The sequence below is a fragment of the Phascolarctos cinereus genome, unplaced genomic scaffold (genome assembly GCF_003287225.1).
Source record: "Phascolarctos cinereus isolate Bilbo 61053 unplaced genomic scaffold, phaCin_HiC Scaffold_4;HRSCAF=312, whole genome shotgun sequence".
Lineage (NCBI taxonomy): Eukaryota > Metazoa > Chordata > Mammalia > Diprotodontia > Phascolarctidae > Phascolarctos > Phascolarctos cinereus.
This window is the reverse complement of record NW_027555847.1, coordinates 393,789,342-393,802,469: the sequence shown is the minus strand read 5'-3', so window position 1 is coordinate 393,802,469 and position 13,128 is coordinate 393,789,342. Positions and strand designations below refer to the sequence as shown.

At 39.2% G+C, this 13,128-nt stretch overlaps 1 protein-coding gene across 1 annotated transcript in view; it reads left to right on the top strand.

The window, feature by feature from the left end:
• Positions 1 to 13,128, top strand: part of SLC9A3 (solute carrier family 9 member A3) — a 117,250-nt gene that overhangs the window by 46,659 nt on the left and 57,463 nt on the right. Inside the window, 1 exon segment of the mRNA XM_020985668.2 lies at positions 12,180 to 12,482. Coding sequence (XP_020841327.1) covers positions 12,180 to 12,482 — 303 coding nt within the window.

Below are 13,128 nucleotides of genomic sequence, written 5' to 3'. Positions count from 1 at the left end.
AGGTTATTTTTTTTTTATTAGAAGCCCCTTGTCATGACCGTAAACGTTGGCCAAATCATTTCACAGCTCTGGCTTCAGGTTCCTCATCTTTTTTTTGGGGGGGGAGCTAGGCAATGGGGTTAAGTGACTTGCCCAGGGTCACACAGCTAGTGATTGTTACGTGTCTGAGGCCAGATTTGAACTCAGGTCCTCCTGACTCCAGTGCCAGTGCTCTATCCACTGTGCCACCTAGCTGCCCCCAGTTTCCTCATCTTTAAAGGGGGTTGTGCCACATGATCTTACCTTTTGGTTCAAAAAAAATTCCAATTCTAATTCAGGTCTTCAAAAGCCAAGTTTTCTGATTAAGATCTAAAAGTACCCTTGTTCCCCTATCAATGAATGAGGACTTTGAACACTAAAACCAAGTCCATTCCAAGGGTGTTTACCAGCAATGCTCCTATAAACTGCTGCTATCACTAGCATTATCCTGGATCGTCATCCTCACACATGGGGAAGTGTCTGAGTTGCTACAGGGCATTGGGTTGAAGAAGGGGCCTTCCATGGAAGCTGCCTCCCTATGTGATCTCTACTCTTGTTCCATTTTTACCCCAGTCTCTTCCACATTTTGGGAAATGTTGGTACCATGTCATGATAGTGCCACAAAAAGGGGAATCCCCTAAAGAAAAAAAAACCCTAATTTAAATGCCCTGAAAGTACAACAGTGACAACAATCATGACTAACTGTATTTGCTAAGTTTATTACTTAAATAAAACACTAGAAGCTAAATGAGCTGGGTATACCTCTTTTTCTTCCAAAACTGCTTCCCTACTTTGGAGAGAATACTAAATGTGCTCTATTCTTTATTACGTATGTGTGTAAAAGGGATGGACCAGGAGATTCATGATTTCTGTAAACACTAATAGCTACACATTAGCTAACTTAATTTATTGTTTCTCCTTTTGTCCTCCTTTGACTTCTTTTTCTCTTATCTTCTCCACTATACTTTAATCAAAATTAATTATTCAAATTCCACTGAAAAAGTGATGAATCAGTCATAGTATACACACACACACACATATATACAGACGTGTATACACTCACATGCATATATATGTGTGTGTGTGTGTGTGTGTGTGTATTATATGTAAATTCTCACTCAGTAGGGAGTTAAATCATTTTTTATGGGTTTTTAGAGTCTTGTGAGTAAGGGATACACTCTAAAGTTAGTTTGGTAGCCACCAACCCACCCACTATTTCAACTGAGTGAGGCTTTATGATTCATAACTTCATCTGATAATATATTGAAAAGAACTTTAAGTTTCTTGGGGGAGGGAGGGAAGCACACCAAGAAATTGGAGTACAAAGTTTTGTTATTATTATTGTTTTTAGAGATAAAACATGATTTCCAGGAACCTTTCTGATAATAGCCAAGTATGAGCTTTTACGATTGCCAAAGATAAATTCCTAACTATTATACATCTTTCTGTAAATCACCAACTAGACACTGAAAAGTCTAGTACCAAGAGTGATAATGGTTAAAGTTCTATGATTGTGTGAGCAGGGTGACTCCAGTCCTGTTGACCAAATACAAAAGATCCAGTCACCTTACTAGCAGCTGAGCATGAAGAAACCATAAAACCTTTAGAGATTTGCCTTTGTAGTTCTAAGGGACCAAAGATTTTACATTTGCTAGCCTGTGGAGCAAATCTTATGAGAACTGCTGCTTCTTTCAATCGTTGGAAAATTTCATCTTCCAGGAAGAACTATAGATAAGTAAGCATGATACAAATTTCATGGTTTCAGCTACCATATACTAAGTGTCTCCTTAGGATATGATTCTTTCTATCTTCTGTAGGGGTCTGGCAGCCATTTTTAAAAGGAAGAAGATATTAGTTGTGCTCTACCCCTGTCATAGGTACTATATCTCATATCCTTTTTATTCCTACCCCACTCCCTTCTCAGGGCTAAAGAGATTGTGTTTAGGATTGAAGAATATGTTATGTTTAACAATCAATTTATTGGAACCCAGTCCCTAGAAAACCATCCATACCCAACAATAATTTTTTAAGCACCAGCCATGTACAAGATACAGCACTGGGCTAGGGACTGGGGATACAAAAAAACCACTGCCTCAAGGAGATTATTGTCTACCTGGGGGAGGAAGAGAGTACAAAAAATCCACACAGATAGGTATATTTATTTATAATTTGAGAAGGAAGAAAACACTGAACATCAGGGGTGTTAGGAAAGGCTTCCCAAAGATAATGGGATATGGGCTGGCCTTGAACAGAACTAGAGATTCCCTAAGGCCCAGGCAAGGAATGAATGCATTTCTATGCATGGGACATAGCCTTACCGAGGCATAGAGATGGAATTTAGAATGACAGATTCAAGGAACAGAATAGGCCAGTTTGGCTGATGCATAGACAGCATGAAAAAGAGCCATGTGAAACCCAGAAAGGTGGGCTGGAGTCAACTTGTGAAGACTTTTAAATGCTAAGCAGAAGAATGTGTAGTTTGTCCTAGAAGCAATCAGAAGTCTGGAGCAGATTCATGCTTTAGGAAGATCATTTTAGAAGCTCTGTAAAGAACGAACTAGAAAGGAGAAGAACTAGAAGCAGGGGGACAAATTAGGAGGTTTTTACAAGGATATGTTGTGAAGGGAGAAATCAGTAAGACATTGTAACTGATTAAATATGGAGAAGTGAGCAAGATAGAAAAATAAAGATGAAGCTGAGAGTGTGAACCTAGTGTCCTGATCTGTAACAGAGAAGTTTGGAGGCAGGGTGAATTTAATGGGAGAAGATAAGTCCTTTTATTTTTTTTTTTGGTAGATTGAGCTTGAGATGTTTACAGGACCCTAGTTACTGAGGCAGGACTAGAGTTCATCACAAAGAACAGGGCTAAATCTAGAAATCTGGGAGTCCTGTGCACAGAAATGTTCATTTAACCCATGAGAACTGATGAAGTCACCAAGAGATGGGATTCAGAGAATGGACTCTGGACAAAGTCTTAAGGCATGTTTATGGTTAAAATCTGGGACATGGGTGATGACATAGTAAAGGAGAACAAAAAGGAGTGGTCAAATAGGTTGAGGAAGAGTCAAGAGAGAGCAGTGTCACGCAAACCCAAGTAGGTGAAAGCTGGGAGAGGAAGGATGGCTGACAGTCTCAAATTCTGTAAAGCAACTTGAAAAAATATCAGAATTTCTGTATTAGGAGTCAAGAAATGGATTTTATAACAAAGAGGAGGCATCGTCAACATTTATTCAGTACTGCTTAGTACTGAGTATTCCCAAAGGTCAAGAAAAAACAGAAAATTTCTCCATTATACTGAGTGGGGAAATAGCACCACATGTACCTGAAGAAAGTTTTAGAAAGTATCTTATCAATAATTATAAGTAAATACAGTACCCAAACATTAGTACTTGAAATCTTACCTCCAGTTTCTCTCCCACTCTGTTCTCTAACCAGCTGCCAAACTGATATTTAAAAAAAAAAAATCTGATCATGTAATTCCCCTGCTCAAGGACCTCCAGTGACTCGCTCTTGCCTCTATGATAAAATATAGACTTCTGGGCTTTTAAAGCTCATCCCAGTCTAGCTCCCAACTACTTTTCCAGGGTTGTTTTACATTGCTTCCCCTTACACACTCTATGCTTCAGGTAAAGCAGTCTGCCCTCTGTTCCCCATATATAGCCATTTAATTCCTCTCTCTTGTAGAGTATAACTCCTACTTGTAATTCACTCTCTTCCTAACTTTGCATCTTAGGATCCCTCATTTTGTTCAAAGCTCAACTGAAAAACCATCTCTTACATGAGTCCCACCCTGTTCACCTCATTGCTTCACCCAGAAATTTACTCTGTATATATTTTGTATTAAATTGTTGGTGTTTTTGTGTCCCTCTCCGGTGGAAAGCAAGACCCTTGAGAAAAGATTGTTTTCTATTCCCAGTATGAAGTACAGTGCTTGGCATAATTTCCTTAACAAATATTTGTTGAATGAATGAATGAGATTCCACCTAACAGAATAAAGTCAGCTAGAATGGGGCTAACCTCTGGAATCTTGAGAATTTTCCTAAGAAATTAAGTTACCAAGTGTTCTGAATGTCAGGAAATAACAAGACATTTGAACTTTGCAGGAACAATGTGATGGCTTAGCAGCCAGGTTTTATTATTATTATTATTATTATTATTATTATTATTATTATTATGGATGAGGAAGGGAGACATAAGGCACAGATTGGTTAAACAACTTCTCCATAGTCTCTGCCCTAAATACAGGTTGAGTTTAAACTTACTGTTTAAACTACCTTACTGGTAGTTTTCTAACTAATTAAGAACAAAAAAAAATACTACTTTTGTTGAACTGTCATAATAATTGAGATTAAGGTGTTATGATTAATTAGATAATTATTGTAATATTAACCTTGTCGATAAGTTATATGAGATCCAAGAGATCATCATTCAGTAGAAACCGCCATATTTGAAGTTAGAGGACTAAGGTTAAAATCCTGGGTCTCTTTCGTACTAGCTTTGACCTGGGTGCAAATCATTTCATCTCTCTGGGCCTGAGTTTCCTCATCTATGAAATGACAGAGTTGGACTAGATGACCTTGGAAGTCCCTTCTGCCTCTAAATATGTGATTCTACGACGTTGTGAAAGAATCACCTTAATTCTTAAAGTCTTTAGACAGTAACCTGCTGCATTGTTTTAACTAGAACAGAGCTTCTAAGTAAATGAATAATTCCTTGGTCTTGTCTCCTGGAGGTCTCCCTGTCTCAGAGTAGGAGGGCATCACTGGATGAGTTGTTAGCTCTAGCAGGCCTCATACCATCAGGAGAACCAAAGTTGCCCGTAAGGAAGCCCGGTGATTTTACAAACACTTCACCTTCAGAGCACATTTCAGCCAAAAAACACTAAGGCTTTTTACAAGGAATTCAGTATCTTTACTTCGAAGAGTGGGTGACTTTTGTTTGGTAGGAACCCGCCAGATTTCTGAGTTACCTGCCATTGAGATTGTTCAGTCCTGATGTGCTTGTATCAATTTGTTTCTGGTGGTAGATTCAGATGTCCTAAAATGTGGGTAGAAGGAGAGCATTTATGATAAAATTGTTGTGTAGGGCATGATCTGTGTGGAATTCTAAGGAAAATCCAAATTCAATGAATAATAATAATACCCAAAATGCAAATCACTTTCTATTGTTAAAATACAGTGGTGCTATTTCTCTCTTGTGGCCTTTTAGAATTTTGTTGCCCTAAAAATTCCATTTTACTGGAAAATCACATTCCACCTGGTCTTTCTTGACAGAGTTGCTCATTTTTTTTCTACTTTAAACAATTTTAAATAAAGTTCTGTATTTCAAAGGGTGGGTGAAATCCTCAAGGTTGCACACTCAGTCTGTATCAGTGGCTGCAGGAAGATCCCAGGTTACCTGATCATCAGCGCTATCATCTTACAGGAGTGAATCTCAATTGTAGCCCTCCCTGGGACATCAGTGATAACACAGCAGCCTGAACTGGGCTGTCCACAAGCCAAGAATAATGGCAGACAAAGAAGTAGAAATTTTGGAACTGTGCAAAGGGAACCCTCCTAGCCCAGGGTCTCATTGTCATGTGAAAATTCTCCAAGGTTATGCCAGTGAAGAGGAAGTTTTGACAGGCCCCATTAATCTGGGAAGGCTTTGACTATTGGCTAAGCAAGATGACATGTCCTCTAGCACCTGGCCTAGCTAGTAATAGTAATAGTTAGCATTTATGTAGCACATTAGTTTTGCAAGCTACTTTACATTTCCTAATTTATTTGCTCCTTATAACAACCCTGTGAGGAAGGTGCTTTTGTTATCACTGTTGTACAGATAAGGACACTGAGGCTGAAAAATATTGACAGCAGATAAATGTCTGAGGCAGGATTTGAACTCATCTCTTCCTGCTCCTGGGCCCTTGTCTCTATTCATTGTGCCATCTTTACACCAAAGTTTGAAGAGACTCATAACTAGAAGATTGTCTACCAGGTAGTGATTTTTATTTTGGCTGTAGCAACTTATAAAACCCTCATGCAGGCGTGGAAGGACTCTACTCTGCATATGTGGAATGGCTTCCCGTGCAGATGAAATCAGAGCACATAAGTACGAAGTTAAAACAGCCCCAAGAGGGAAAAAAAAAATGGAGTCTTTCTGTATTATTAGCAATTTCAAAGGGAGAGCCTGGGGCTAGAGCAGCCTCAAGTGACCTCATTTGGGGTCATGTTTTACTTCTACAAGTTTTTAGTACATTGTCCATAATTCAGCCCCATCAAAAGAAGCTTTAGGATAAATTCAAACTCAATGAAAACTCCTTTAAGATCCCATCTCCAATGTTCCTATTTCCAACTCAGGCTCATTTAGAATCAGCAGTTAGAGGAACCTGGATTTGGAATAGATTATAACCTTGCAAGTATAATGTACCAAACCAAACAAGTGAAATATAATAGAGATAAATATGAAGTTCTATATTTGGGTTCTAAAGATCAGTTTCATAAACACAGGAGGGACCCATGAAGAAATTAGGTTTCCAACAGCTCCTATAACAAAGATCTCAGAGTGCTGTTGTTGAGTCATTTCAGTCTGTCTGATTTTTTGTGATCCCATTTGGGGTTTTCTTGGCAAAGATACCTAAGTGGTTTGCCATTTCTTTCTCCAACTCATTTTACAAATAAGGAAACTGAGGCAAACAGGGTTACAGGACTTACCCAGGATCACACAACTAGTAAGTGTCTGAAGCCGGATTTGATCTCAGGGAGATGAGTCTTCCTGACTCCAGGCCCAACACTCTATCCACTTCACCACCTTAGCTGCCCTATAAGTTCAGTATGGGTTAACAATGTGCTGTGACAGCCGAAAAGCTAATGCTATCCTAGGCTAAATTAAGAGAAACACAGTATCCTAACAAAGGAAATTGTAGTACCACTATGCTCCGCCCTTCTTGGGGCACACTTGGAGTACTGCGTTCAATTTGGCGCACTCTATTTTTAAAAAGATGCAGATAAACTGGGGCATATCCAGCAAAGGACTACCAGGGTGGAGAATGGGACATACAAGGAGTGGCTGAAGACGCTGAGAATGTTTAACTTGTAGAAAAGTTGGAGGGATTGTAATTGTTTTCAAGTATTTGAAAGACTGTCATATGAAAGAGTGATTGGAGGTGTTCAGCTTGGACCTCGAGGGTAGTAACAGCAGTTGTGGGTAGAAGTTCTGGAAGCTGATTTTGGTTACACCAACCAAAGTTGAAAGGGCTACCTCAGGAGGCAAGCGGTTCCCCCATCACTGGAGGTCATGCAGATGCTGGACAGCTGATTGTTGGGGATGTTTTAGAAGGTAATAGATGCTTCTGACATCTTTCCTCTCTTGGGATCAAAAGGGGCTTATTCTTTTTCAATCAGAATTGTTGTCTGCTGTTGTCAGCTGGCCATTCAACAAGCTTTTATTAAGTGCTTACTATACTCCAGGCACTATGCTAAGTACTGGAGATACAAATAAAGGGGGTAAAAGGAGGAGAGTCCCTGCTTTCAAGAAACTCAGTCTAATGGGGGAGACAGCATACAAACAATTATATAAAAACAAGATATTTACAGGTAAACTAGAGATAATCTCCAAGGGAAGGCTCTACCACTGAGGCCTATTCAAGTTCTTGCCCTCCAATTTGGGCCTACTCTAATAGGTTGTCTGGTATGGGGAATGGGGAGAATGGAGCTTTGTTCCTAGACTGGCAGTCAGTGTGAAGGTGGAGGGCTGTCAGGGCAGATGAAATGTCCTAGTCATGGAGGGATATAGAATATATCCTTAAATTTCATAGAAAACATTTGGCAGACCTTATATGTTTCATCTTCACACTATCCCTGTAAAATCCATGCAATATTTTAAGAGATGTTTTGTTTATCCATCAGGAACTTAGAATTTATCTACTCCAACTCTATTATACAAATGAGGAAACCAAGGAACAGAGAGAGAGGCACAGTGACTTATTTAGGGTCATACAGGAGAACAAAGTATGATAGTTGCTTCCAAGTATTTGAAAGGCTCTCATGTGATAGAAAAAATAGATTTATTCTGTTTGGCCCATAGGAGCAGTACTAGAAACAATAGAGTCTCCTTATGATGGACGTGCCATATATTTTAAAATGGAGTTTTGACACAGGATTATATATCTAGAACTAGAAGGGTCCTTAGAATGTATCTAGTCTGATCCCCACATTTTATAGATGAGAAAACTAAGGTGCAGAGAGATAGAGAGTTGTCCAACCACACACAGGTAAAAAGAACCAGGATTCAAACTCAGGTCCAGTGCTTTTCCTACTATGCTAGTGTAGATAGAAAAATGGACACATGTACAAGGTCACCATGAATCAGCAGTGGAGCTGGGCAGAGGACCTGAATTTCCTAGTATTAGAGGAACCTGCTGTGCTAGCGACAGAACGCCTTCAGTAGCATGCTTTCAAAACCGTCCTTTTGTGTTAGGATGTGATGAAGTTGTCTACATACATCACGAAACTTACTGAATAAACACAATGTCTGAATAACTGGAGTGCAGATGTTGATCTTTGTGAACCCAGGGCCCTCTCCTCCGACAGTGAAACTCTGGAGTAGAAATGCAATGATTTATAGAAATAATTATGGAGAAACTCCCACCCTCTTATCCTGTTAGGTTATAGAAGGATAAAGAATGTATAGAGAATTATCCTTAAATTTCAGAGATAATGTTTAGATGTCTGGTATATGTCATATATTTCATATTTACACTGTCCCTATAAAGTACATGTGTATGTATAGGTATGTGCTAAGTTATTGTTGTTATTTTCCAAAAGGATCTTAGAATCTGTGGGGAAAGTGCTTAATCTCAAGTCAAAGGACCTGGGTTTTAAATCCTGTCTATATTTTACCACTTTTGTGACCCTGCAAACATGTCATTTGACCTCAGTTTCCTCCTTTGTCAGAATGAGAGGGTAGGACCAGACGACCTCTGAGATTCTTTTGGGCTCCTAATACCTGGTCCTATGTATAATATCTGAGTAATTAAATTACCTGGACATCCTATTTTTGTACTTCATGATTTGAGTGGGATAGACTGAAAGTTTGATTCGCGACAACGCAGCAACCACTTAGAGATTCTTATCATGAAATAGAATTTATACAGAAAAAAATAAGTTCAGTCACTGATTACTGATGAAAAAGTTCCTGCTGGATCGAAGCATACCATTTGCTATTTTTTTCTTCTGTTGTGTTTTGTTTCCTCTTTCTGGTGGTTCCTCCTATTGGTTCTAATTCTTACTTACAACATCACTAATGTGAAAATATGTTTAATAGGAATGTATATGTATAGCCTGTATCAGATTATGTGCCATCTTGGGGAGGGGAGGGCGGGGAATTTAAATTCAAAAGCATATGGAAGTGATTGTTGATAAATCAAAATAAATTAATTAAAAAAGAAAAAGAAAAACTTGCTGCTATGCCCCTGCTCTTCTGCCGGGCCCTGTCAGAAAGTTCCTTTTCTTCTGGAATACTTGTTACCTAGTCCTGCTGGAGTTTCTGGGCTGATAAATAAAGTTCATTATTAGATATAACTGTTCCTATACACCTTTTTGATAACTTACCAAAAGAATGTTGCCCTTTCACCAGATTTGTGTGATAGCCAAATCAAGGCCTAATTCTTTGAATAGTAAGAGAAGTCTTTTCGGCAAACAACTGTAGTGAGCAAATGTGACACTGACCGGACACACATCTAATTGTTCTTTACCTTGTGGGTCAATATTAACTGTTAGTAGGTTAGGCTTAATGCAAGGAAAGCTTTTTTCCCCACCTTATTTTCTTAGTCTGAAAATAGAGTAAGAAGGTATATTAGCCCAAATAGTCCCATTTCAGGACAGTTCACCTCTGGGTATAAAAGATGGTGACTCTTTGCCCTAGGAGTTTAGGGGAGTAGACTAGTTGATAATTTGGAGATGAAAGGGATGAAAGTTGTGATCCTTAGGAGAGAAGTCCCTAAGTATTGGATTAAAATCTACTTATCATCTCAAAGCTTTATCTGGCTTAAATATAAATCAGCCACTGCCTCAAACCCTTTCCTCACAGTCAGCAACCCCTTTTGGTTGATGAGACATCATGCTACCCAGCCTCTGCGTCAGTACCCACACCACATATGTGCCTTGGAGGCTATGGAAAGACTTCAAGGATATTCACTGTAGCTCCTCATCAGGAAAAAAAAAATTAAATGTGGACCTTTGCCTTGAGAAAAAACTCTACCCAAATTAGCAAATGAAGAAAACAGTGATTTGCAGGGGAGGGTCTTCTTATGCTGAAATGTGAAGGCATGGAAAGAAGGGAGGCTAGCATATTACAGTGTTTGTGCTATGCTATTAATCAGATTGAAGCCTGTATCCTGTGAGTGAATTAAAAAAGAACTGGGTGTCTAGGGAAAAGGAGAGTACAATATTGCCTCATAGGAAATGAATCTGGGAATGTGGGTTAGCTTGAGCTAATCAATAAACCAATCAAGAAACATTAATTAAGATTATGTGCCAGGGCAGGTAGGTGGTGCAGCGGATAGAGCATTGGGCTGGAGTCAGGAAAACTCATCTTCCTGAGTTGAAATCTGGCCTCAGACACTTACTAACTGCAAGACCCTGGGTGAGTCACTTAACCCTATTTGCCTCAGTTTCCTCATCTGTAAAATGATCTGGAGAAGGAAATGGCAAACCACTCCAATATCTTTGCCAATAAAACCCCAAATGGGGTCACAAAGAGTTGGACACTGAGCAAAACCATGTGCCAGAGGCTATGCTCAGTAATTTAGATACAGTGACAAAAATCAAACAGTCCATCCCCTCAAGGAATTTACATTCTATCAGTGAAATTACATATACAATTGTATACAGAATAAATACCCAAATAATTTTTGGGGGTGGTCCTAACAGCTGGAGGAGATCAGGAAAGGCTTCATGAAAAAATGGTGCTTCAAGGAGATTAGGTATTTTAAAAGGTGGAGTTTAGGTGGAAAAATATTCAGGAAATGGAAGCCAGCCAGTTCAAAGGCCCAGAGATATAAGACAGACTGCCACATGTAAGGAACAGCATAAAGGGCTGGACACTAGAGTGTTTGGAAAGGTTAGGCCAGAGCCAGATGAAGCACATCTAAGAGAAAATATAACCCTCTGCCCCTGTACTAGTGATTAACCAGTGGATATTTATTGAATATCTACTATGTTCTAAGAACATGTGTAAGGTAGAGGAATAGAAATGAGATGAAACATGTAGTCTCTTCCCTTGAGCACCTTATAACCATACAGGAAATAGAACAACTAGAAGACTCCTGTCCCAAGTACCAAATGGTGAGTTCAGATCCATGTTCTGTAAAAGGCCATGGATTTTTTAGATCTGATATAAATGCATTTAAGAGAGAAAATGTTAAAATTCCATCAGCATGAACCTTGATTGGATTTATAACCAAATGCATTGCCCACTTTGCAGGTGCTTCCATTTATTTTAAAAGGAAGCTCTGGAAAGGAACCATTTGATCTTCAAGAGGGACCCTGTTGGCCCCATGTCTACCATAACTGCCAGACTTTTCCTGGAGTGCTTCATTGTTCATCAGAGAAGGAGGAGGCCTGGTGCAAGGGTATTTTTAAAGCTTATAAGCCAGAGGAAGGGGACTTTGCTTTTAAATATATTACTTTTACTAGCATTTACTAAGTGCCTACTATGTGAAAGCTCCCCCCTGATGCCTCATGGGTTTTCACAGGCTGCTGCACTGAGTACAAGAATTGGCAGGTCCTGCCATGCTATAAGCCCAGTGATGGATTGTGTAACCATTGACAAATGGCCTGGCTAAGTTTAAAGAGGTTCATGACAGGAAGGTGGGCCTCAAGTGGTAACATGGCAGAGGGGAGGGTGGTGCTTTGTTTTGTTTGTTTGGTCATTGAAACTCATTAAGCTATCTTATAAGGCTTCAAAGGAGACTGTGCTTGACAGTAGAAATCGCAGTACTTAAAAAAAGTACTTTAAAAAGTACTTAAAAAAGTACTTAGGAATGCAAAATAGTCCTAGATGTTGGGAATACAAAGATGAAGACGGCAGTCAAAGATGCTAAGCAAAAGCTATTTTATCTAAGAAATATGCCTTTTGTTCTGATTCTACAAAAAAAACCCTTTTTTTCTTTTTCTTTTCAGTTTTCCACCTGTCTCACAAAGTCACCAGTGTTGTTCCAGAAAGTGCTTTGCTCATTGTTCTTGGCCTTATCCTGGGAGGGATTGTGTGGGCTGCAGACCACCTTGCTTCCTTCACCCTCACACCAACGGTATTCTTCTTCTACCTACTGCCACCCATTGTATTAGATGCTGGGTATTTTATGCCAAACCGCCTGTTCTTTGGAAATCTCGGAACCATCCTTTTATATGCTGTTATTGGAACTGTGTGGAATGCTGCTACAACTGGCTTATCACTGTATGGAGTCTACCTCAGTGGCATCATGGGTAAAGAGAAATTCTTTGCTATTTTTTAATCCCAAAGTTTTAGTGTTAATTTAATGCCATGATTTACTCTACTAGTGGCTCATTTCTTGTAAAATCTTGGATAAATAATTTTTCTTTCCAATTATAGATAGGGAAAACAGTATACAAAAATCCATTTGTAAATATACTCATAAAATAGATAGGTTAGGGTGTGATTATTCACAAAAGGTTCTTATCTTTAAAAAATATTTTTCACAGGCTATGGACAAAAAAAATGAACTCTCCTAGTTGACTTACCTTTTATAATTCAACGAGCAAAAATTCAGTTTTGGTACTTTTGAAAATGACAACTGCTGTCTAAAATAAAGCATTCATGTATAGCTCTAAACTAGGGCATATCCATGTTGCTATAAAACAAAGTTGCCAGAAAAAAATGTTATCTTCAGTACCAAACCAGAGATGGCTACCATCTCCCCTACTCTGGCACTTCTAGCAGGATAGGCCCTGTGGCGTCAGCTTCCAGAGAAGCACAAGAATAGGACAAGCATTTCCATTATGAAAGGGGATATGGCTAGCCACTGGCGTATATCCTTCCTCAGAACTTTTGAGCAATCCCTACCAGTTCCCAACGACATGACGTACCCGCCCACTCCCAGCGGCTTGTACT